The sequence below is a fragment of the Curcuma longa genome, unplaced genomic scaffold, assembly GCF_044706935.1.
Source record: "Curcuma longa cultivar G26 ecotype Majalengka, Jawa Barat unplaced genomic scaffold, ITB_CL_G26_1.1 contig_23017, whole genome shotgun sequence".
Lineage (NCBI taxonomy): Eukaryota > Viridiplantae > Streptophyta > Magnoliopsida > Zingiberales > Zingiberaceae > Curcuma > Curcuma longa.
The window spans coordinates 42,783-65,717 of NW_027432062.1; the positions used below are offsets into that span (position 1 = coordinate 42,783).

The window sequence follows — 22,935 nt, forward strand, 5'->3', positions numbered from 1 at the left end:
ATACCTTCCCTATAAGCGCTTCCCATAACCACTGGTTGCATCCTCTAGGGATGCGTCCGAAATTTTCGTTCACGTCCAACGAGCAAGCAAGAGCCACGTGCCCCTAAGCATCTCCCTCTTCCCGATGTATCCTACACGTGTCTTAGTCTGATAAGCGGTCATACTGAAGCCCAGGCGACCTCGTACGATTGGGTCCCACATCCAGTATTCGTTCATTACTCTTTTGGCAGTGGACAGCGGATCCCGCCCACCCATGCTGGCTCTGGGCAGACGCCGACCCAGCTCTGGTCTACAGTCTACAGCCCCTTACCACTCGTTCTTTGCCACCTGTATAAAGCTCCATCATCGTGAGTTCCGGGCGGACGGCAGTGGTCCTTTCCGTGTTGGGTGTCTCGTGCTAGACAAATTGTCGGCGGGCACACTAAACTCCGGGTAGAAAGCGGGGGCCTAAGACGCGAAGACTTGGGGTAGGTCACACACATGGTAACCTCTATTGGTGGGAGTAGTTTTGCTCTGCGTCGATGATGTTCTTTTCCTTAATGGGAATGGATTTTGTCCTAAGCGAGAAAAGGAAGAAGAAGAAGTCTTGCTTTCTTCTCTTCATCCTGGGCTGTCCCTTTCTTCCCATTTCTGTGGCGACAGGTGAGATCGACTGCTCTCGCGCATCCTCATTCTGATCCTCCTTTTTTTTTTTTCTGGATTCTGATTTGGTTGCGGCAATAGAGTGAGGAGGAGATCAAGATGGTGAGGGGGAAGACGGAGATTCGGCGGATAGAGAACACGGCGAGGCGGCTGGTGACCTTCACCAAGCGCCGCAACTGCCTCCTCAAGAAGGCCTACGAGCTCTCCGTTCTTTGCGACGCCGAGGTCGCCCTTATCGTCTTCTCCTCCCGCGGCAAACTCTTCGAGTTCTCCAGCTCAAGGTTCCCTTCCTCTTCCTATTTTTCCCCTTGCAAAGTTAGATTCTGATTTCCAATTGCGAAAGATCTCAATTTTACAGTTTCATGTACCCCGCAAATATTCATCCTCTTGCTATTTTTCTCTATATCTTCTTGTTCACATGATACTGGCTCTTCGATTGGTCTCCGAATCCATACGATTAAGGTTTAATCATCGGAACGCCTCAACATTTCCTCGCGGGTCCTGCGACAAAAAAGTGTCTTTCGTTTAAGCTGGATTCAAGTTGTCGTCTTGGTGTTCGCGTCCTTCGAAGTGGCTGAAAGTGGGCATTGATCGGCGATTGCATCTGCCATAGGTTTTGATGTGGATTTCAATCCATGTCCGGCTTTGTTGTGCCCGACTTTGTAGACAATGGAACTTGTAGCTTTGTTCGTATTAATTAACTTCCAGAAGGGGAAAGCTTGATGAAAGAAGGAACCCCCTAAGGCAGTTTCGTCCTGACTTCTCTCTTCCCTTTCTTTCTATATTCGTCTCCAATAATTCTTCTTTCCAACAACAAATTATACACGGGAATCGGCTTTGGTTGATTACGTTCCTTTCGTATGGTCTTTAAGCAGAAACTATCTACAACTCATCCATGCTTCACCATACATCAATGATATTTTCTTCTTATTCTCGATGGCAGTCGGACGTTTCATAGTTTTAAGAATCCTACTATTAGGAACTTGTTTCAAACGTTTAGTTGCCACGTAGACTATCCATTCCATGCTTGAAGGTTTTACTGTCTTTGCTTGTTTGAGCTTATTTTCTCGGACATCTATCCTTGCAGTCTTCCTTGAACTCATAAATAGGAATTCCCCTGGAGCCTTGATGAAGCTACAAGACCATAAAGACTATGGTTTATGTAAAAAAATTGCTTCATATTTCATAATTTTGCCTTGATACACTCTTCTCTAAAGGGAGTTTCTGACCGTGCTTAATTGCAGAAGAAACTGAACAGTTTATGCAAGAGTTCCTTGCAATCGTTTATCAAATTGGTTCTTGTTCTTAGCAATGAGTTAACTAGCTGAATCTATCGGAATGTTATATAGGATTCGTAAGTGTCTTAATACTTCCCTTTTGGCAGTTTAAAAGTGTATTAAAGTTCCTTTTTGTCAATTTAATACTAATAAAGACTTTCTTTTAAGACAATGGCGTCACAAATATAAGCTAGCTAGGAAATAGTTGACAAGCCATAAATGGTCACTTCAAATTATTTGTTGTTAAGTGCATTGATGAAGATTTTCATCAGTCTTTGAAATTGCTATTATGCAGTTATTGTTAAAAAAAAAAACCATGAATCAGGCAGAAATTAGGGTAAGAAGAATCATCACATTGTATATAATAATGAGATAATATCATTAAGTAGGTATATAAAACACTGGATATAACTCTAAATGTAAAATACTAATGAACTAAGCATGCTATGCTAATTATAATAATCCTATTAATATTAATACTTCTAATAGTTCCCTCTAAGCTGGAGCATACTATCAAGCTTATTGTATGAAATGGAGAAACTAAGTTAGCATGAAAATAATTAAATGAAGTTGATAGTCGTACACATGCCAACCAAAACCTGTGTGTTTAATGAAGTGAAAAAAAAAGAAAAACATGATTCCCAATGAAATGAAGCATTGAGCATATATGCTAATTGGCACGTGTAACACTGTTCATGAATCACTTATAAACAAAATGAATGCTATTTGTAAATTAAGAGTGATCTATTAATATAATAGATAAGCTTGTTTACATTTTCAGTCTAAATAAAATACAAACTTGTGCTGCTTGTAAATTAAAGTACAATTGCATTAGTACGTATTGTTGAAACTTGTAAATAAGTCTATATACAAATTTAGTAAATTGATTTGCTTAAAGTTACTTATAAATTATTTCATCAAAACGACATATATATAATAGTTTTAACCTCTGAAGAGTTAAAATATGTCAGTTCATGAGAGTGGAATGACCCATGGAATCTTTAGAAACACATGAGAAGATTAGATTCAACAGGAGGAAGCAAGACTTCTTCCTTCAAGCAAACTCTCATTGAGAGATAAGATGAAAGGTTGGGTATTGGAACAAGTCTACGTAGTCGTGTATGAATGCATGTTCAAGGAGGAGGTTATTATTCAAATGTTCAAGAAAATAGGAATTGAGGTTATGATGGTTCAATAGAAAGAGGAGATTTATATAAGATGTCAATGTTTTCATATGTATGATCACTATGCTTCAAAATGTAGGATTAAATATACAATGTAGAAGAAGATTAATTTCATGGAGGGGTAAGCATGAAGATCAGCTCAACTTATTGATGAGTCATCAACAAAAAATGAAAGAATAGAAGAACATGCAGTACACCATAAAATGGAAGGAGAAATGTTCATCAAGCTTGATGAATCATTTAGTGGCATTATACTTTTGGAGGTTCGCTCAAAATATCAATGGAGAAAAGGTTAAGATTCTCATCAACCTAAGATGCGAGCTATCAATTTATTCAAATATCTACTTTGTTCAAAACACGAAGAATAATAACTTAAGCATGGCTCAGTTCTTGAAGGGAAAAAAAAACAACTTCATAGCCAAAGCACTAAAAAATAAAGACAAGTACTTGAATGTTTTTGCTACTCAAGAGTATGATATTGCATACTGGTTGAAATAATGCTTTAAAGATCCATCATGGCTTTAGGACTTGAATTTTGGTAATAAGAGAATTAAAAGGCAGTCCGGTGCACAAAGTTGATTCCAGGGAAGCGTTGGATCATATTCTTTGGTAATAAGAGAATTATTTACAAATTTTCTACTTTAATTTTTTTTTCTAAAATTTTCTATCATTTGTCTTGCTTAATAAATACTACCGTATGTATAAAGTATAGACCTCTGAAAGTAAAACCAAATTCATTTTTAAGATTGCTTGTCCGATTTGCTACTCTTTTCTCAGTTATTCTTTCTCAAACTGTACTGCAAGAAATAGAAGATATAAAGAAAGAAGGTAAAGTGACAAAGAAATATACATAAATGCAATGCTTGAGTTTCCTATATAATTTTGTGATCACTTTCCTCCTTTGTTTTATTTTCTCTTTCCAAGTAATCAAACCCTTAAGATGTTACTTATCAATTTGATACCTCTATATAATTCGAACATGCAGAAATATTTCTATAAGTAAAAATTAGGAAAAAATGTTGGCTTCAAGAAATAACTCAAAAGGTATTTTGAAAAAAATGCAAGTGTTCATACTATTAATGCTTTGAAAACCAATCAAGGAGATTAATAGAAATAGTGGAATTTATCTTCTCATGATAATTCCTTACTCCACACAAATGGAGTTATGAAACAAAGAATAAACATGGATAGAAGCAGCCTACGTCTAGAGTAGTGTTACTCATCTTCAGTGAAAGATTTGAATAGAGGAAATGCCATATTCTCATTTTACTACGTTAATCTTAAAGAAGTAAACTGTTATATCCTTCTTTCCTCTAGAATCTTGAATATTTTACTCTTTCCTTATCATATTGCCCATATTGGTAGTTTTGAGAAAAAATTCCACTAGATAAATTATAGTTCCTGAGGTTTCTTTTTATATTCTCGTTAAGTTCTACTTCATCTTTTCTCTCATTATCAGCTCCCTTTGCCTATGTGATTTCTCTTTGCCGATGTACTGATTTGAAGTCAAAGTTATAGTTGTTTAGTGCTAAGTTGAGCTCAAAACAATCATGAGCTACGTCAACTGGTAAGTTGAGTTATTTTCGCATTCGTGTGAATATTATAATTGCGGTTTCATTATGGTCTAGTATTAAAGGTCTTGAATTTATTAAGTATTAAATGTAGTGGATTTAATCACCCATCAGCCCTTAGGATTAAGATTTTATCATGCCCTATAATAATTATTTCATGTGCAAAATAATATTATCTTTCTCCAGATTTAGAATTCTAAAATTTAGCGATGCTCTTTTCAATTGAATTTTTTTAGTGCGGAGAGGACGATTGAACGATATAAGCTGCAAACTGGAAATGGCAACGGAGCTAAAGGAATTGAGAAAAACGTGCAGGTAATCCATCATCTAAGGCTCAAATCTCTTCTACAATCTGTCTTTTCGTAAGCTCAGATCGTTCCAACCTTAGACTCACAAGGCACCATTTCATTCTTATTGCTTAGCTAAAGAACATATTGAGCAACATAAAAAAGTTGAATCAGTAAGCAATTAATATGAGCCAAGCTACGGAGCTGCTAAATTAAGCATGAAGAGATTTAGTGTTGAAAATTTTGCATTTGAACTAGCACTTTGTTTAAGTTGTCACTTTATATATGCTATATGGATACTTCAAACAATACTATATTGCAGCATAGGAGAACCGAAGCCACTGATACTGCAAACAAAATTAAGACTCTTGAATCTCACTACCGGTATTGATCTATATAAACTCTTATTTACTTGCACCTTGCTTAATTTTATTACCAGAACCGTCAAAAGTGTGTTAAATGAAAATTTCTGCACTCCTTATACTTAAATTGGCTCCAGAAAACTCTTGGGCGAAGGATTAGAAGGATGTTCTCATGACGAGCTGCTTTCATTAGAGACTCAGATTGTAAGAAGCTTACAGAACATTAGAGGAAGAAAGGTAGAGGCCACTTCATTGAGATGTTATTCAAAGAAAATAAAATTATGTTGAATAAAATACAATATCTTGTACAGCAATCGATGTCAGAGGAACAAATTGTGCAGCTAAATGATAAGGTACGTAAGTTCTTAGTTTATGAGGGAGGTTTTAACATCATCATTCGAGTTTTGTTTTCCTTAATCTGCCGATGAGATGCAGGTGAGGGTGCTTTTAGAGGAGAATGTAAGCTTGCATCAAGAGGTATGAGATCACACAAAAACTTACCTTGTTGAATTTGTGCATGAGAAATTCTTTTAGAGGCCAAGTTCATAGTGCAAATTCCTTTCGTGGCTGAGCACATGAAGGTGCATTTTTCACTCATGCATGAATGCTAAACTGGAGCGCACACAAATCTTAAAGTAAAAAAACCTCTTTGAATTCATAGCTCCAAGCTGTGTTTTAGATGGTGCCATCGAACACTTATTAAGGTAATACTAAACACAAATTTGTATCTCTTCGTGTTCATGACCCCTAGGTGACATCAAATAACGATGAAAGGTGTCACTAATCATTTAATGAAGGTATTACCATATATATTTATCTAAGTGTCATGCATGTGCTGTCAAAATGTCATCGATTAATTCAAAGATAAATTGATAATTGTGCGGTGGCATCTTAGGGGAACGACTAGTGGTTTCTTGCAAAATTGGTGAACTGATCAGTGACATCTTCTAAAATTGATCTGTGGAACTGTGTAACTGTGAACTCAAAGCAAGCTGCTTTAAGATTGTCGTGCACGTATGTGGAGTGCCTTTATATGATCAGCCACGAAAAGGATCTACTCAGTAGAATTGTCCTTCTTATGGGTCTGATTTCCTTCCATTCAAGATGCAAGTGATTTATAGATTCAATCATTGATAGGAGTTGCAATAATGGGATGACCGATTTCTAACTTGATTTTGATGGTTCTTTCTCAAGAGCCATTGCCGTGCAGAGGCTCAACTACAGCTCAGAGCTGGCAGAGATGTTGATCCAACAAAGAACGTGGAGGTAGAAACAGAGCTCGAACTCGGAAGGCCAGGAACTAGGGAGGCTAAATGAAAACATAATCCATGTTAATGATGGCTTGATCAAACTTACAATGCTTTAACTCACTAGCAATAAATTTGAGGAGCTTTACTATCATGTGTTGTGTGAGGGAACAATTAATGTGGAGAAATCATTTGTGTTTCTGACACTTCAATAAAGCCAAGAATTAAACATCTCAGTTATTTGAATTACACAATTGGCCATTAATTGTTTCCGCGTGCTAATAAATTTTTTATAATGTTCATGAATAAAATTTAGAAATTAATGAATAAATTTATTTATCTAATAATATAAATTAAATTATTTATTTTTAAAAATTTTTATTTAAATATACAAAAAATATATTAGTGTCTAAAATTTTATAATTTTAAATTATTCATAATCTGTTATATATATAACATTTCGCTTATATTATAAAGTATAAATAGAATAACATTATTAATTGAACTTATAAAAAAAAGCTTAGTTCCAAAAAAATTTTAATAAATAAGTTTGAATAAATTTAATAAATTCGGATTGGCATTAAATTCCTGGCACAACTCTTACATTTACACTTACCAAAATAAATGTGCCATTTAAATAGAAAAATCGGGGGCAAATTGAAACTCTGCAAAAATACTTTTCCACTTTTCTGCGGTTTTTATTTCACTGGAAATGTCCTGGAACTCCCTCAGGGCCTCTATTCGCCGCTAAACTCTTACTCCACTCGCTCCGAGAGCGTGCTGCTGGAGGGTTTTCGTCGGCGCTGACTCTAGAAATATCCCAGTCAGATCCCCTCGAGCTCTCGATGACTTCGTCGGCGTTCCTCCCCGCCGCCGCCCAATTGGTTTCTCTCCGTCGTAAGAGCTTCGTGGCTTCCCGCGTTTCTCCCTGTCTTCCGGCTGTGGTAAGCTTTTTCAATGTTCGATTTGAAGGTTCCTTTTTATATTTGCTTCGTCGCTGTAGTTACGCTGCTATCCTCTGATTTTTGTATGGTCTTGATGTTGGCATCTGCTCTTCATGATGTTTTTTATACCTCTTCTTCTCTGGGTTTACTTTCTAGTTTCTTCTGTGGAAGTAGAGCGTCAAATGGCAGAAAACAGTCAAAATTCCTTTCTCTTATTGTTTTAATTAGACCTTTCCTGCGGATGTATTGCTTAAGGCGTTCTGCGTGAAACGATCGATTTTGATCTAAATGCATCCATTGAATGGATGCAGAATTGCAGGCTGGTTGGGCCGTTGCAATCGTCTAACAATGGCGTACCGCCAGGCTTCTCACTCCTCGGTGAGAAGATATTACCTGGGCCTTTGACACTACTAGGAACGAGAGATGCTGGCTCCAAGTACGACACAAGACTGCGCATCTTCTCAGGCACTGCCAATCCGTCTCTTTCTCAGGTAAATTTGACTAGTAGTTCGGTTTTCTTTAATCAGTTTCCTTGAAATTTTTGCCAACTTGAGTGTTGATTTGATAATAAGAAATCAAAACCAAGTTATTATCTTACACCTTAAATGCTGATGTTTTATAGACTAGTTTGATTGGGCAAATTAATTCTTTGTTTTTTCATTTCTGGTTCTCTTTTTAGTAAATACTCGGAGATAGCGTGAGTTATTTTAGGAAACTGCTTAATTAATGAGTCAAGTTCTGTCAGCATAATTTCTGCAAGATATGAAAATTTTCTCATCATGAAAGCTGGCTGACTGACTAAAATGGCTAAAGCAATTCCACCAAAATTCAAAGTTAAGTTTCATTTGATGGTTTCAATGTTATAATACTCATGATTCAAAGTTTGAAATTAGTCAGTCAAATCTAGATACCATTTAATCTTTATGAACATTTGAGGAATTCATTCCTTAACTATTGGTTGAATCCATCTGCATTTCCCATATCACTTATTTGCTCAAGGATTAATTGACTGCAATTAAAAGTGTAGAACAGAGACAAATCTTCACTGTCTCTTCAGCCAGGGGCAGAACTAGGATATTGGTTTAGTGTAGGCAACAATATATGTTTTTTTTATCAAGATGAATCAATTTATTTTAATATATTTTATCACCTACTCTATATTTAATAAGGAGGGTGTTGTTTTATTTTTTTTAAAAATAAAACAAACATCTTTTAAAGAAAATGATAATAAGGGCTCATTTTATTTTATTTTTGGCCCTTCCTTATTTTGCTCTAAAATAAAGTGTGTTTTCTAATAAATCTACAGATTAATCTTAGACTGTTGTGAATGCAAAGCAAAAAAACAAGTGCTTTTTACTCCCTCCCCCACGTTCACGCCTTTGCAAGAGCTAACATTCCAAAAAACAAAACAACTTTGGATTCCTACGTCATTGGGCTATACAATAGTTTATGCTGCTTTTAACTGCACATTTCCATTGCTTTATAGTCGCTTCATGTCTTTTTAAAGTATATTTTAACTAACTTTATAGTTTATGCTGCTTTTGTCCGGGCCTAGTGTGGGCAGCTGCCCACACTGGACCCATAAGCTCCGCCCATGGCAAGAGCCATTTAGTTATTTGCCTATTTATTAAATTGTGAAGGACTGTTTCGTAGTTCCAGTTCCAGCTAAATCAGATATGATAACTGAACATTCTCTACAAATTGTTGCTTGCCTTATTCTTTCAATAGTCAAACAATTAATCTATCTTCTGCTTCGGTAATTAGAGGCTCTAGTATGAGATTGATTAGTTCTCCTGGAAAATTATTTTTTCTTCAATATTTTTCTATCCCTTTTTCATAGTGTTAAGTAATGACCATATTTCCATCTTTCTCTTGGTAGGAAATTGCTAGCTATTTAGGCCTGCAACTTGGAAAGATCAACATAAAGCGTTTTGCAGATGGGGAAATTTATGTTCAACTACAAGAGAGTGTTAGAGGATGTGATGTCTTTCTAGTGCAACCAACCTGCCCACCAGCAAATGAAAATCTTATGGAGCTTTTGGTGATGATTGATGCTTGTCGTAGAGCTTCTGCAAAAAACATCACTGCAGTCATACCTTATTTTGGCTACGCAAGAGCAGATAGAAAGGTGAAAGTAATTTTTTTGCACAAAATGATTATATTACTATAGTGATTCTTAGGTAGATACTTGTATATATATATATATATATATATTTATAATTCTTTTTTATTAGTCTGGTGGTCCTTGCTTATGCCTTTTGCATTTCTTCTGAATTGTATGATTTCATTAATGCTCCATTTGTGGTTTGCAGTATATTTATCAAGTTATCTTCATTGGTGACACTTTGAGAATGTTGTCCTGAATTTACTGAGTTGATTAATGCCAATAAACTTTAGTATGATTTGTTTGCTTTCTTTCTCAGACACAAGGTCGTGAATCTATCGCTGCAAAGCTTGTAGCTAACTTGATCACAGAAGCAGGTGCAAACCGTGTAATTGCATGTGATTTGCACTCCGGGCAGTCCATGGGATACTTTGATATCCCAGTTGATCAAGTGTATGGTCAGGTAACCTTTTTTTTTGCTTTTTTTTTCATGTCCGTTTTTATAAGAGCTTTTAGTTCAGATCTTGATTTTGGCTTATTCTGGAGGTAACATGTGAGAACTTACACCGATGCACCCACTTTCGATTTGATGCATTGGTTTTCTAGTGTTATTTAATTGAGTGTGTTTTCTCTTACTGTTTGTAGCCTGTGATACTTGACTACCTAGCTAGCAAGACAATTTGTTCAAATGATTTGGTAGTGGTATCACCTGATGTTGGAGGAGTGGCTAGAGCGCGCGCATTTGCAAAAAAGTTATCTGATGCACCGCTTGCCATTGTTGATAAACGGCGTCATGGGCATAATGTAGCTGAGGTGATGTTAGATATTCCTATGGATTGATTCTTATCTAGTTATTACATCTGTGTTTCATATAAGTTAGTTCTTTCTGTCTTTTTATGTTGACGTTATAACCTATTCAATTTGAACTCGGGAGATCAGAAAACTGATTGTTATTCTGTGATTGACAACACTTGTTTACATGTTTGGGGGAACAAAATGAAACCGTAATAAGATTACAGATGAGTTTATTTATATATCCATAAGACTTTCCTTTAGTTGTTGAATTGGAATGAAAACTGTACGTTAGGATTATGAGTTTAGTTCTCATGTGAACAATAATAGCTCATGACAAAATTGAAATAACATAGATACATGTTCAAAGAAGTCCAATGCCCATTGATTGTAGTAGCCAGCAAACTTATGCTTGTTACATCCATGGTTGGTTCTGACTGACGTTGTAGAAATTCTTGACTATGCTACATTTGTATTACATATTTCACATTATATTATTATTCTCAATGGTATTCATCCTGTATTTTCTTATCTGTTGCTGAAATTTTCTTATAAATATTTTTCTCTTTACCTGTTAGATTTTTAAGTTGTCATATCTTCACAAACAGACACATAAAAGTTAAGTAAAATTTTAAACTGCATTATTGCTTGTGGTTTATACTTCTATAATTTAATGGATCACCAAGTCTCAGAACTTTTTGATGTATTACATGGATAAAGAGTTCAAGGACAACTTTATATTTGTATTATGAATGTGGTTGACTGACAGTTGCTGTTGTGCAGGTGATGAATCTGATCGGTGATGTTAAAGGAAAAGTTGCTGTGATGGTGGATGACATGATAGATACGGCTGGTAAGTGAGATTATGGTTCTACTAGGACTTGATCTCATGCGCATTGAAAATGAATATAATGGTTTCATCTTGAATATTGGACTGAATGTGTCTGATGTTACTGATGACACATATCTGTCTGTCCATGGTTTCAAATGTCATTCCATGCTAGTTGACACCGATGAAACATCTTGTTACACTTTCTAATCATCAAGTGCAACAGGTTCAGACGTAGAACAGATTCAATCTGAATGCATCAATTTGTACTTATTTTATCTTAACTTGATGAACATCTCTGTTTGGTTTCATCTAAATAACTGTTGGTAGTTGGCTCCAAGGTTTTAAGCCGTGCTTGGTTACTGGTCCTGTACATTATTGAATCAGTACAATTTTGAGATGTTCCAGGAACAAAATATCGAAAAGAAAATAATGGCATTGACCCATTACAGAACAGGTTGTGCTCCAGTAAAATACCTGTTGTCAATGTTATTCAGGGTTTCTATTAACAATTAAGAAACCATGTGAGCATTATAGATTTGATTTTGTTGGTTGGTACTCAGATTAGCATTTTATTAAGCCTAGGTACGATTGCGAAGGGTGCAGCACTATTACATCAAGAAGGGGCAAGGGAGGTTTATGCTTGCAGCACACATGCTGTCTTTAGGTATGTTTCTCTTTCTAACTGTAATATAATTATATTTGATTTACGGAAGAGCTGGTTAAATTTTAATGTTTACACTGAATTAGTAGGAGACTTCTTTTCACATCACTGTTCTTCATTGATGTAATTGTCAAAATCAATGAGATACTACACGATTTTCTCAGATTTAAAATAATAATGGTTGTTAAATTCCTTTTAACAAATTTGGCAGTTGCCCTACAAAGTGTGGAACTTTGCTATTTTTGTCAGATTTGTCAGGTCTCAACATGTATCTCACACTTATGATTTGTATTATATAAGGTTGTTCAAATATAGTAGAATTATTATACAACATTGTTGGATACACGTTTGAACTTTATGATGTATGTTTTCCCTTTGGACTTCACTTGTATTTTTAGTTTCCTTTTTTTTTGGTTATATATCATAAAATCCATGTAGTATATCGAATTCAAGTAGGGTAAAATCTGATTATAGTAATCAAGATAAGAAATGGTCATAGTTGTTTTTCAGGGTGTGTTACTTTTTTACATCTGTATGGCCGTTTGGTAACTGTTTCCATATGTTGCAGCCCTCCAGCAACTGAGAGATTGTCTAGTGGCTTGTTCCAGGAAGTTATCGTCACCAACACTATTCCTGTGTTGGAACAAGAAAATTTTCCCCAGTTGACTGTTCTTTCTGTCGCAAACCTGTTAGGCGAGACAATATGGCGTGTTCATGATGATTGCTCAGTAAGTGAAATTTCCAAAGTTTCATTCTCTACTTGACCAAAATAGTCAATACCTATTTTGCCCTCTCCTAACATTCACAAGCTTCTTCTAGGTTGGTTATGCACCCTATTCGAGTTTGGACATCGACTGATGGTTCTTTTCAATGTAATGTTGCTGATTATCATGCATTACTTGTACGTTTGGATCTCTCTTTTCAATATCGGATGTAGATGTTAACTATCTCCATCCAACTTAACAAATTGGTCGACTGTTAGTTCAATATTGGCTGGACTTAGCCACCTAAAATCTAGCTTTGGGCAGGTTTGGTGACTGAAGAAACGTTCAACAGAATAGCTGGAGAATCGCTCGAAAAAAATAGACCAAGGAACATGCAATTTCTATGGGGTTTGACTTGGTAAGCAGAAGTACAAGCTGTATTTTCGATGATATGATTCTCTCCCCGTACTCACCAATTTACCACTGTAATAATGAGGGGGATATCAGGTAGTTTTCTTGGAGACTAGAAATTTAATAGTATTGCTTAAAACATGAGCCTGTAAACGTAGCTGGATCACTGGAACTTATAGCAGTGTCACATCAAAGCAAGTGGACCACCTTTAGGTAAACAGTAGAGTTGGACCAGTTTTTTTCTTCTTCTAAACATTGCAGTTCTAAGAATGCAAGTGAACGGGATCTTCTATAAAGTGACGTGATATGGGTAAAATCCGCCGTTGCCCATTAGGATCTTGGTTTGTACTCACTTCTACGATGAGTACAGTGTGATCGCAAGTTGATCTCAAAGTCTGACTCTCGGCGTTAGTTTAGTATACAAGAAAGACGAAAGGTGCCTTTCAGTCTCTCCTGCTTGACAAGCTAAGCTAAACTTATGCCTATCTCTAATAAGCTCACACTAAGGCATCCTTAATGCTTCCACTCCAAAGACCCACATCCACCTCATGCCCATACCTGTATTATTATTGTCTGAATTTGGCAGATTATTTTCAGTCTAATAAAACAACCATAACACAATATAAATTGAATTTTTTTTGTCATTAATTTAGTTATTTTAGGGACTATGGGTATACTTAACTACCTAATCAATATTAAAAAAATGGGTGTGTAATCTGGCCAAGTTGGTGGTTGGTCTAAGCTTTAGATTGGACTGAGCATATATTTATGGTTTGAACCAATCAGATGGGCAAGCGATAAGGGTGCGAGGCGTCACTTAGTTCTTAAACAAGATTATTCCTGTCATTTTGTAAATGTTTCCAGGTTGACTTTCTTTGCTTTGGATAACTGTTGTTGAGGGGAGACTGCGTTTAGCCGGTGGAATGTGCCTGAATACTTTAGTTAAGGAGGTGTCAGAAAATTAAATTTGGTCCATTATGAGACACTAATTAATGCTGTGACCAACTTGCAACAGCCAATTGTTTAAAGAATTTCGCATTAATTTCAAAGGAAAATGATAGTTTGGTAGAATAAACAGTTAAATATAGAAAATTACAACTGTTATTGTATATGAACTAATCACGATCGCAAAGTTACTAATCAACCACTTCACGTCTTCATATACCATTTTATCAAATCATTTAGTAGTTCTATTTGACTCCCAAATTATCCTTAGAAAATTGCATAGAAAAAAATATATTAAGTGATTCCTTTCTTTGTACATAAATTTCTGGCTGTAACACCTCAAATTTAGGTTGCGGTATAAACAATAGAGAGAGAAATTCAAAGGTAAACTTGGAAACAAAAATACCTGTTGTAGCATAAGGAAAAGACCTGTTGTGGTATACCTCAAATCTCAATCGGCGTGGGAATTAATGTTTTATTAGCAAAGTTGAGAACGGAGAGGAGGTTTAGACAAGAAAAGAAGGGGAAAAATAATGGTTGAACGTGATTTGCAAAATACGTTAACTAGTAGTTGAATTTTGTTTTAAAAAATACATAAAATTTGTTGTTGTTCTAATTTTATTCAGCACCTTGCATTTTGTCAAATTAATCGGTTCATTATTGTTTCCCTTAGTAAAAAATTAGTAGCACAAACCCAATTAATTTAAATATGAAGGCAAATTGTTACTGACTCCAATCTTCTACATGACCAAGGAGAGGGACACGGCAACGACAGCGATCGGCGCTCCCACCAAGAGAATTAATTGGTCCCTTTTTATCTATCTGTTGCCTTGCCTATTGACCGTGCGATTCGTATCAGATGGTCATCACTTAAGAACAGATGCCCGATCTGCTGCATAAAATGAATACGAGGAGGTAAGAAAACTGGGTAGCGAAGCAGGTAGTCTGGAAACACTTTTCGGTGGTTTACTACTATGTAATCATGCTCCGGCGGCGTGACTCTTTCTCCTAAACCGATTTCGTGAGATCCTTGCCAAAATGTGTACAGCACTGCTTAAGATGCATCCGAAGCCTCATCGTAACATCGTTTACAAATATAAAAACTCTCATTTATTTTCTCTTGAAAACGGGCACCAGCGGTAGATGGCCGTAGTGACGAGGAGTGGCGGCGGCCGAATACAGTGAAAAGCGACTGCGAGGCGGCGTCATCGAAGGCTGCGCGATGAAGTGCAGGGTCCATCCCTACGAGTACGGTGACGGCGTCTGCGCCACCTGTCTCCGGGAGCGTCTTCTCGCCTTCATTGCAGCCCAAAATGAGCTCTCGGCCACCAACTCTGCTTACCGGCGGTTCGACCTTCCTGCTTCCGGACCGGATCCGCCTCCGCCTCATCGAGCCCCTTCTCCTCACATTTTTTACCGCCGATCCGTCGGATTCGAGGCCTCCCCCGCCCCCTCCCGCGACTTCCGTCGGTTCTTCAGCACCCCGCAGCCCGGCCCCGCCTGCAGGGCGGCAAACGGTAATGAATCGTTGGGAGATCTCGATGGCGGTTACATCCAGAAGCAAAGATTCTGGACTTTGAAATCCCTCTTTAGGCGCCGCAGATCGGAGAAGGTGGAGCCCGATTTGGGGCCTTGCGAGGGACCATCCTCGAGTTTTTGGCTCTCATCGCTGATTCGTGGCCGGCGAAACAATAACCCTAAGAAGAAGCCACAGCTCTCTGGCGAGGAGGAGTCGACGCTGCCATCGCGGCGACCTCGGAGGTCTAGCCGCTGCTGTCGGGGCAGGGGAATGTCACCGGCGATGGACGACGAGGATAACTTCGATTTAGAATTCTCAACTGACTCCTCATGGAGGGGAGCGAACCCGTCACCGATGCGAAGGTTCCCGGCGAACCCTCGCCCGCCTCGTAGCGTCAGCGCCGTCTCGGGGTTCTCCGTATGCCTCAGCCCACTTGTGAGTTTCGGGCAAGAGGCGAGACGAAGTCATCCGATGGATTTGGGGATGTCCGGTGAGCTTCGCAGCCCCGGAAGTTCCACCCACCGCCGGAGTCCGGCTGTCGGGATCTCCACTCTCGCGCCCAACCGGTCGAGGAAGTTGGCTGACATTGGTAGGTTCAAATGACGGTTTTACCCTTCAACTTTCCTTGTTTTACCTCATCATCGCCATCGTTTTAAATTGTCTCTCTCCAAAATTACGTAGCGTTGTATAAAAAATATATATGAATTAAAAAAAAGAGGAAATTGCTGGATCGAGGAATTAAATGAACTACAATAGTAAAGTCTCCTTAATTCACAGGATATTTTTTTGCAACGCTTTCAATCAGTCAAATGCTGCAATTGTTCTAATGGATCTTATTTTTTAAATATTTTTTTAAAATGTAAATGATGATGCAGCTCTGCCATGTCCTTTTCTTTTTTTCTATTAATGAGGTCGTCTGAATGTTTTAAATAACATTACCGGTAGGAACTTGGTGAACACCAAGTGGGATGTTCAGAAGATTAAATGCCATGATGGGCTTCCTACATCAGGCCCGATGCGTCGGGCCCATAGAATTGAATTAGGAATATATCTAAATATATGTATGTCCTTTTCAAAGGCAAAAATCATGTGAATATATATAGTAAACGAACTGGATTTGTAACTTGTCATATTTTTTTTCTATGGATGATTTGTCGAAGTCACTTTGTAATTGTAAAAATTATAAACTTATCTGGTAGATGTTGGTAGCGCGTTTTACAAGTCAAAGATTAATTAAGCCTTTTGGTGACATGTGTTTTTATGTGATTGTGATTCAGAAATGAGAGGAGTGTTGTTGTCTTTTGGGTTTGGTTGGGTTGGGTTGGGTTGGGTGGGGGACAGATTTTAGTGATGAGTGGTGGTTGATGATGGGGTGGGGTACTTGAGCCACTTCAGTATTATTATTTATTTATGCAGGCGATTATATTGGGTGTCACTTCACTAATGATTTTTTCCTCAGTGCAAGATATGATGATTCTTTTCGTTGGATTGAGATATACACAACAGGTCAAACATGCACAATCCTTTTCTGCTTATGCTCAAACAGTGGTACTACCACTGGTCGCCTCAAATTAATTTTATTATATATATTAAAAGTTTGATAGAGCATTTTTACTAAGTCCTTTGTATTTTTGTGTTTAATTTTTTTTGTTAATCAAATCATGTTCTAATATTGATTGCTATTTTAACCGACTCGATCATAATGTTTCCTCAGATTATTTCTGTGATTTTTGAAGTTTCTTTACGATCAAAATGTGCAAATTAATTTCCAATTTGCATCGCATGGTTAAAAGTATGTATATAGAATATCCCACAAGTTGAATTGAGATTTTCTATATCGAAATTAGAGATTTAAGTTCGATGGCCAATAAGGAATGAAGCTTTCATATTTTAATCTTGATTTTTGACTTTTCAAACTAATTTGCCAATTAATTTATTTGTAGTGTAAACCGAGAGAATAACTCACAAGTTTGAATTGGTATACTAGTTGAATGGTTGACAAGAAAAATGATATCTGAGTTCTTTGTAATTAAGTTGGTTTAAAGAATTTATAAAATTATTTTTATACTGATTTTTCACAGTATCATTTTGTATAAATTTGATATTTAGACTTTGTAATATATATAAATTTGATATTTAGACTTTGTAATATAGATATTATATGTGATCAATAATTTCCTCCTTTAGCAATTTTTTTAAAGATGAAATCTGTCACCTCAACGGCTTCACACGACAGTCAATCTCATGATCATCTATAAGGAGATAAATTGGAAAATTGTAATTGACTATTACGGAGATCAACAACTTCCTTTGCCTCTACTTTTTTAGCAAAATGTAGAATCCGCTACCCCAACAATCCCACACGATCGTCCCATAATCATTTATGAGGAGGTAAATCGAGAAGCTGTAGTTGACCACGATGGGGAGGATATTGCTTTGGCTTCGTCAAGATTCGACCCTTGCTCACTTCAGTAAATCTATTTCATCGTAACCAATTCAACTATGCCTTGGGACCTTCCTCTGCCTCTACACTGGATGTGATAGAGAGAGAGAGAGAGTGTGTGTGTTCCATTATACCGGGCGGATGATGGTGATGAACTCAATAGCTAGGATCGCCCAACAAATGCTTCACACTGTGTAGCCCAATGATTCAACTATTGAGAGGATCTAGGCCCATCAAAGACCCGCCCGGATGGGAATTATTAATTAGAACTCAAGCAACAATAGTCAGTCACCTAGCTAGCTCCAAAATATAGTAAATTCATTAATTAATTTAATTAATTAGCAGCTGGAATAATCCATACATCAGATTGACGCGTCATGCTGCACGCTTAGGGGAAGGTGAAAATGGCCGATAGACAAATTAAACTCTCCCTTGATAAATAGATAGGCCTTCTTCTCCCCGAAGCCATGCATCCCATGCCAGAGGAGCTAGCTCGAGATCGACCAAGATCAGTGCCACCGTCACCTCCCCCCTCGCTTAATTTGTGCCAGCTGTTATTCAACGCCATGGCCATCTTCGCCCCCGGTACAAGAATCTGCATAAACATTTAATTTTATTAGAGGACGTACTTTAGTTATTCAGGCCCTTCAATTCCTCCTCTAGCTATATATCAATTGTCATGGAAGAGTTTATTGATAATAATTAATTATAAAAGCTAAGCATGAGGATAAGATAACTAACAATATTAATATATAGGAATATTATTAACTTAATTTCTTTAAAAAATTTAAATCCATAGTTAAATAAAAATGTTATAATTGTAAAATAATAAATTCATATATATCTATGACATGTCAAATATTATTAGAGCAAGCTAAGCCAAGAAATCGAGTGAAAGAGCTAATTAAGCCGAGTTTATAGGGATAGATAAATTCAATAATAATTTAGATACGGAATGATTATTCAGTGGTAGAGGTCATTTAATTTATTATTTTTAGAGTTGTAATTAACGAGTAGTGATATTAAAACTTAATAGAGCCAAATTAAATAGAGAACTAAGTCATCGAAATGATTATTTAAATTTAAATTGATTTTTTTTATAAGTTTGAGTTTGATGCTTGATTTTAATTTGATTTATTTATATATTATTAAGTTCTCAATTTAAATTTATTTAATTATTTAATGAGCTGGATGATAAAAAATTATTTATTCATTTTTTTTTTAAAAATTTTTTATTATGTTGATAAGAATATTATTGGTAAATATATATAGTCAAGTTTGTGAATATTATTTATGAATATGCATGAATAGTTCATAATTTATATTCATGCATGAATATTAAATATAAATATATTTAAATTTATTTATTTAATTTAATAAATTATTTAAAAATTAATTAATTAATTAATTATAGATATTGAATGAAAATAATAAATTTATATTAAATCGAACACTAAATTTATTCGAAATATTTGAATCATTTACTGTCTTAATTATTTTTTTAAAAGTCAAACTGAAAATGAAAACATTTCAATTTCAGACAATTCTTATTGCAAAATATATATAAGAATGACACCGTATTGCTTGATTCAAAAGCCATTAACTATTGTTTGGCTATTTTCCAAGCAACGTGTAAAAAAAAGAAGCATGTATTATTTAATTCATTCTGAGTGCCGTGTAGATTTGGGAGTAGAATAAAACTTTGGATAATATATAACCACTTTTAATGAACATAAATATAAATATATCTCATCTCGCTTTCTAATAAATGAAATGACTCCCATTTGTAGTAAAATTGTGTAGAGTAAGCTAGCGTTACGTTAGATGTGGCACGATTTAATTATTATATATATACTCAAGGAAAGAAAATATATATATGAATTAGGCACGGGACTGTTTTTGAAATATATATGAATATGCAAGGAATAGCTCGATATATCGTGTAATTAATACTAATTGACTTCTATAAATCCGAGAATTAAATACGTACCCAATTGTAACGTACGATTAATCGATTTGAAGCTCCTGATATATTCTCCCACGAACATGGCGCGTGATGGGATCGACGAGGAGGACGAGGCGTGCGCGCTCGCCTTGCAAATCTGCAGCAGCACCATCCTCTCCTTCTCAGTCAAGACCGCCATTGAGCTCCGCCTGCTCGACGTCATCGTCGCCGCCAGCAACGCCGCCTTGTCACCTGCTGAAATTGTCGCCCGCCTGCCAACCGCCGCCGACAACCCGCAGGCGGCCGGCATGGTCGATCGCCTGCTCCGCCTGCTCGCTGCCCACGGCATCGTCACATGCGTCACTGACGCCGCCTCCCGCTCGAGGAAGTACGCCGCCTCCCCGGTATCCAAGTACTTGATCGTCGAGGCAGATGGCACCGGTGCGTCGTCGTCCATGGCCGATCTGGCTCTCTTGTTTCAGGACAAGTCCGTGCGCGTTGCATGGTAATATAATAATGATATATTGATTAGCTCCGAAAGCCATATATATATATATATATATATATATATATATTATATATGAGTACCGTAGTACGAACGATTAAAGATTGTCGACAGGGAGCACGTGAAGGATTTGGTGTTGCATGGCGTGGCGGCCGTGACGAGGGCGGAGGTGTCGTTCGACGACTTAGGCTCTGATTCACAAATAGGCAAGGCTTTCCACAATGCTATGGCGGGATACTCGTCCGTCATCGTCAAGCAATTGCTCCCCATCTACCACGGCTTCGACGACGTCGAGGTGCTCGTCGACGTCGGAGGAGGCAACGGCACTTGCCTCAGCTTGATCACCGCCGCCCACCCCCACGTCAAGGGCATCAACTTCGACATCCAACCAGTCATTTCTCAAGCCCCACCCATTCCAGGTCTTCATGAATATTAATTAATTACACATGCAATTTCTTCGACAGCTAGCTTAATTAATTCCTCAATAAAGAACTCGATCGATCGATCGATCGATCTCTCTAAATAATTAATGTAAAAAATTGCAGGAGTGGAACATGTGAGCGGAGATATGTTTGAATCAGTTCCACCAGCGGATGCCATTTTTATGAAGGTCTGGGCCGTCTGGCGATTATATAATATTAATTTGGAAGAAACACAATTAATATTTAATTTTCTGCATCGACTAGTTAGTTAATTTAATTCTATTGTTAAGAGAAGTGCAAATTTAATTTGTCGAATCTCGCTCGCAGTGGATACTGCACGATTGGGGAGACGAGGAATGCGTGAAGATATTGAAGAATTGCTGGAAGGTGTTGCCCGAGAATGGAAAAGTGATGGTGGTGGAGTGTTTACTTCCGGCGATTACTGAACAGACTGTGAAAGCTCGAGCTGTGTTGCAGATGGATATGGGAATGATGGCGTGCTTCCTGGGAGGAAAGGAGCGATCCGAGGAGGAGTTCAAGGCCTTGGCGTCGGAAGCAGGATTTCAAGGATTCAAGATCGCCCAGGAATTTGCTGGGACTTGGGTCGTCATGGAATTGACCAAATGACAATTATAAGCAAATTCAGACTATATATATATATATAATATAATATAATATAAAAAATAAATCTTCCTTTTTAATGACTTTATAATTAACAAGGTCGATCGCAATCTGCATGCATGCTCCAGATGTAAAAAAATATAATAGATCGATCTTCATCTTAATTATGAACTCTAGAGCCGTGCCAACTACTTTAATTTGTTGTCAATGATATTTATTAGCTCAAGTAAGCAATCATATACTGTATTTAGCCTTTTAATCAATAATCAAAGGAGAATATCATCTGAATGGTGGCAAGTGATCTCAATAATGAGAAAGTAATTAACCAAGAAGATCAAGATTCAAATATTAGTGTGATAAGATTTTTTTATTTTGGCCTATAAACAAGATAAAAATAAAATAAAATCTACATTTTTTATCTGTAAGATTATTTTTTTAGGATTTTATATGTCAAGAATGGGTACTTGGATTATCATTGAATTGGCCAAATAATTAGTAAATTTTACATAGTGGAAAGTAATAGTTAATTAGCTTGCACTTAGCTTGTTGTCTTTTTTATTTGTGCAAACCTTGGACTTTGATCATACAGATGGCATAAGTGAGATCATATGCTAGCAGTGAATCAGAAGAAGCAAATTAAGGCTGAGAACTTGAGGTTGAAGGAAAGGTTAGCAGGCAAAGGAGAATCAATTGCAGAGCGCTCAAGAACATGATAATCTTAAGAGCTTTCTTTGTTACTTGAAGAAGCTACGCACAAAAGAACTGATGAAACGATTGATCTACTAAAGAATGAAGAGAAAAAATGAGTTACTGCAAATCACTTATATCTTAAGATGCACGAAATTCAAATGAGGAAAATGATATATAACCAGCAACCAAAAGAAAACAATTAGCTTTGGTACATACCATAAATTTGTGCATTTGGTGAAGAAATTAGGGAGCCATGAAAACCACAAGTGGGTGGGTATATATCACATTCCATTATATATCGTGTTTTCAGAATTCAGATTAATGATTGAATTAATTTTCTTATGCATGTATTAAGTCATAATTTCTTGTCTAAATAAAAGCCTGCTACTTCAAAAACAAAAAGAATTGAAAGGAAGGATGTCTTCGATTTGTAACCATAAAGATCAACGATTTAACAGTATATCTTTTGTGTGAAATCAACTGTAGAGTTTGTTGTATGAACAGATTGTACGTATTTTGCTCAGAGAAAGTGTCTTCCATTATGCTGTTCTAGGTGCAAAATGCTGGTATTTGCGAATCCTCTTAATTCGTTTACTGAGACATCTCATTGATTCATTGAAGTAAGATAGAATTAGCTAGTATTTTCAACCATTTAGCTGAAAATATTATCATCGTCACTCACTCATTAGCCAGTATTTTCCCCCAACTCATTTGTTATAAAAAAATAACGGAAGACACTACGGAGCAGGCTAATTAATGTATATATAAGCAGCACGGCACAAAAAAAATTAAACCTTTGGAACTATAGCAAACGATCGAGCGAACAG

The 22,935-nt window shown here is 36.7% G+C and overlaps 4 protein-coding genes across 6 annotated transcripts; all 4 read left to right on the forward strand.

The window, feature by feature from the left end:
* Positions 1 to 523: 523 nt before the first annotated feature.
* Positions 524 to 6,806, forward strand: LOC141818028 (agamous-like MADS-box protein AGL19). Of its 2 annotated transcripts, XM_074705625.1 has the most exons (8): positions 524 to 642; positions 724 to 923; positions 4,911 to 4,989; positions 5,284 to 5,345; positions 5,461 to 5,560; positions 5,635 to 5,676; positions 5,759 to 5,800; positions 6,518 to 6,806. In XM_074705625.1, the coding sequence occupies exons 2-8, from the start codon at positions 742 to 744 to the stop codon at positions 6,638 to 6,640; spliced, it is 630 nt and encodes a 209-aa protein (XP_074561726.1). In that variant the 5' UTR covers positions 524 to 642; positions 724 to 741; the 3' UTR covers positions 6,641 to 6,806. The 2 variants fall into 2 exon arrangements, with proteins under 2 accessions (XP_074561726.1, XP_074561728.1); XM_074705627.1 differs by lacking the exon at positions 524 to 642 and having other exon boundaries at positions 673 to 923.
* A 517-nt stretch (positions 6,807 to 7,323) lies between these two features.
* On the forward strand, positions 7,324 to 13,159 carry LOC141818027 (ribose-phosphate pyrophosphokinase 1). Of its 2 annotated transcripts, none has more exons than XM_074705623.1 (10): positions 7,324 to 7,514; positions 7,826 to 8,005; positions 9,394 to 9,642; positions 9,938 to 10,081; positions 10,264 to 10,431; positions 11,194 to 11,263; positions 11,825 to 11,906; positions 12,472 to 12,631; positions 12,723 to 12,804; positions 12,932 to 13,159. In XM_074705623.1, the coding sequence occupies exons 1-9, from the start codon at positions 7,416 to 7,418 to the stop codon at positions 12,759 to 12,761; spliced, it is 1,191 nt and encodes a 396-aa protein (XP_074561724.1). In that variant the 5' UTR covers positions 7,324 to 7,415; the 3' UTR covers positions 12,762 to 12,804; positions 12,932 to 13,159. The 2 variants fall into 2 exon arrangements, with proteins under 2 accessions (XP_074561724.1, XP_074561725.1); XM_074705624.1 differs by having other exon boundaries at positions 12,723 to 12,775.
* A 1,942-nt stretch (positions 13,160 to 15,101) lies between these two features.
* On the forward strand, positions 15,102 to 16,218 carry LOC141818031 (uncharacterized). Its single transcript, XM_074705631.1, has one exon. It carries the CDS (start codon positions 15,186 to 15,188, stop codon positions 16,083 to 16,085), a length of 900 nt encoding a protein of 299 aa, XP_074561732.1. The 5' UTR covers positions 15,102 to 15,185; the 3' UTR covers positions 16,086 to 16,218.
* Positions 16,219 to 20,078: 3,860 nt separating this feature from the next.
* LOC141818025 (caffeic acid 3-O-methyltransferase-like) lies at positions 20,079 to 21,560 on the forward strand. Its single transcript, XM_074705622.1, has 4 exons — positions 20,079 to 20,375; positions 20,490 to 20,794; positions 20,921 to 20,985; positions 21,125 to 21,560. Exons 1-4 carry the CDS (start codon positions 20,179 to 20,181, stop codon positions 21,422 to 21,424), a joined length of 867 nt encoding a protein of 288 aa, XP_074561723.1. The 5' UTR covers positions 20,079 to 20,178; the 3' UTR covers positions 21,425 to 21,560.
* Positions 21,561 to 22,935: the final 1,375 nt, after the last annotated feature.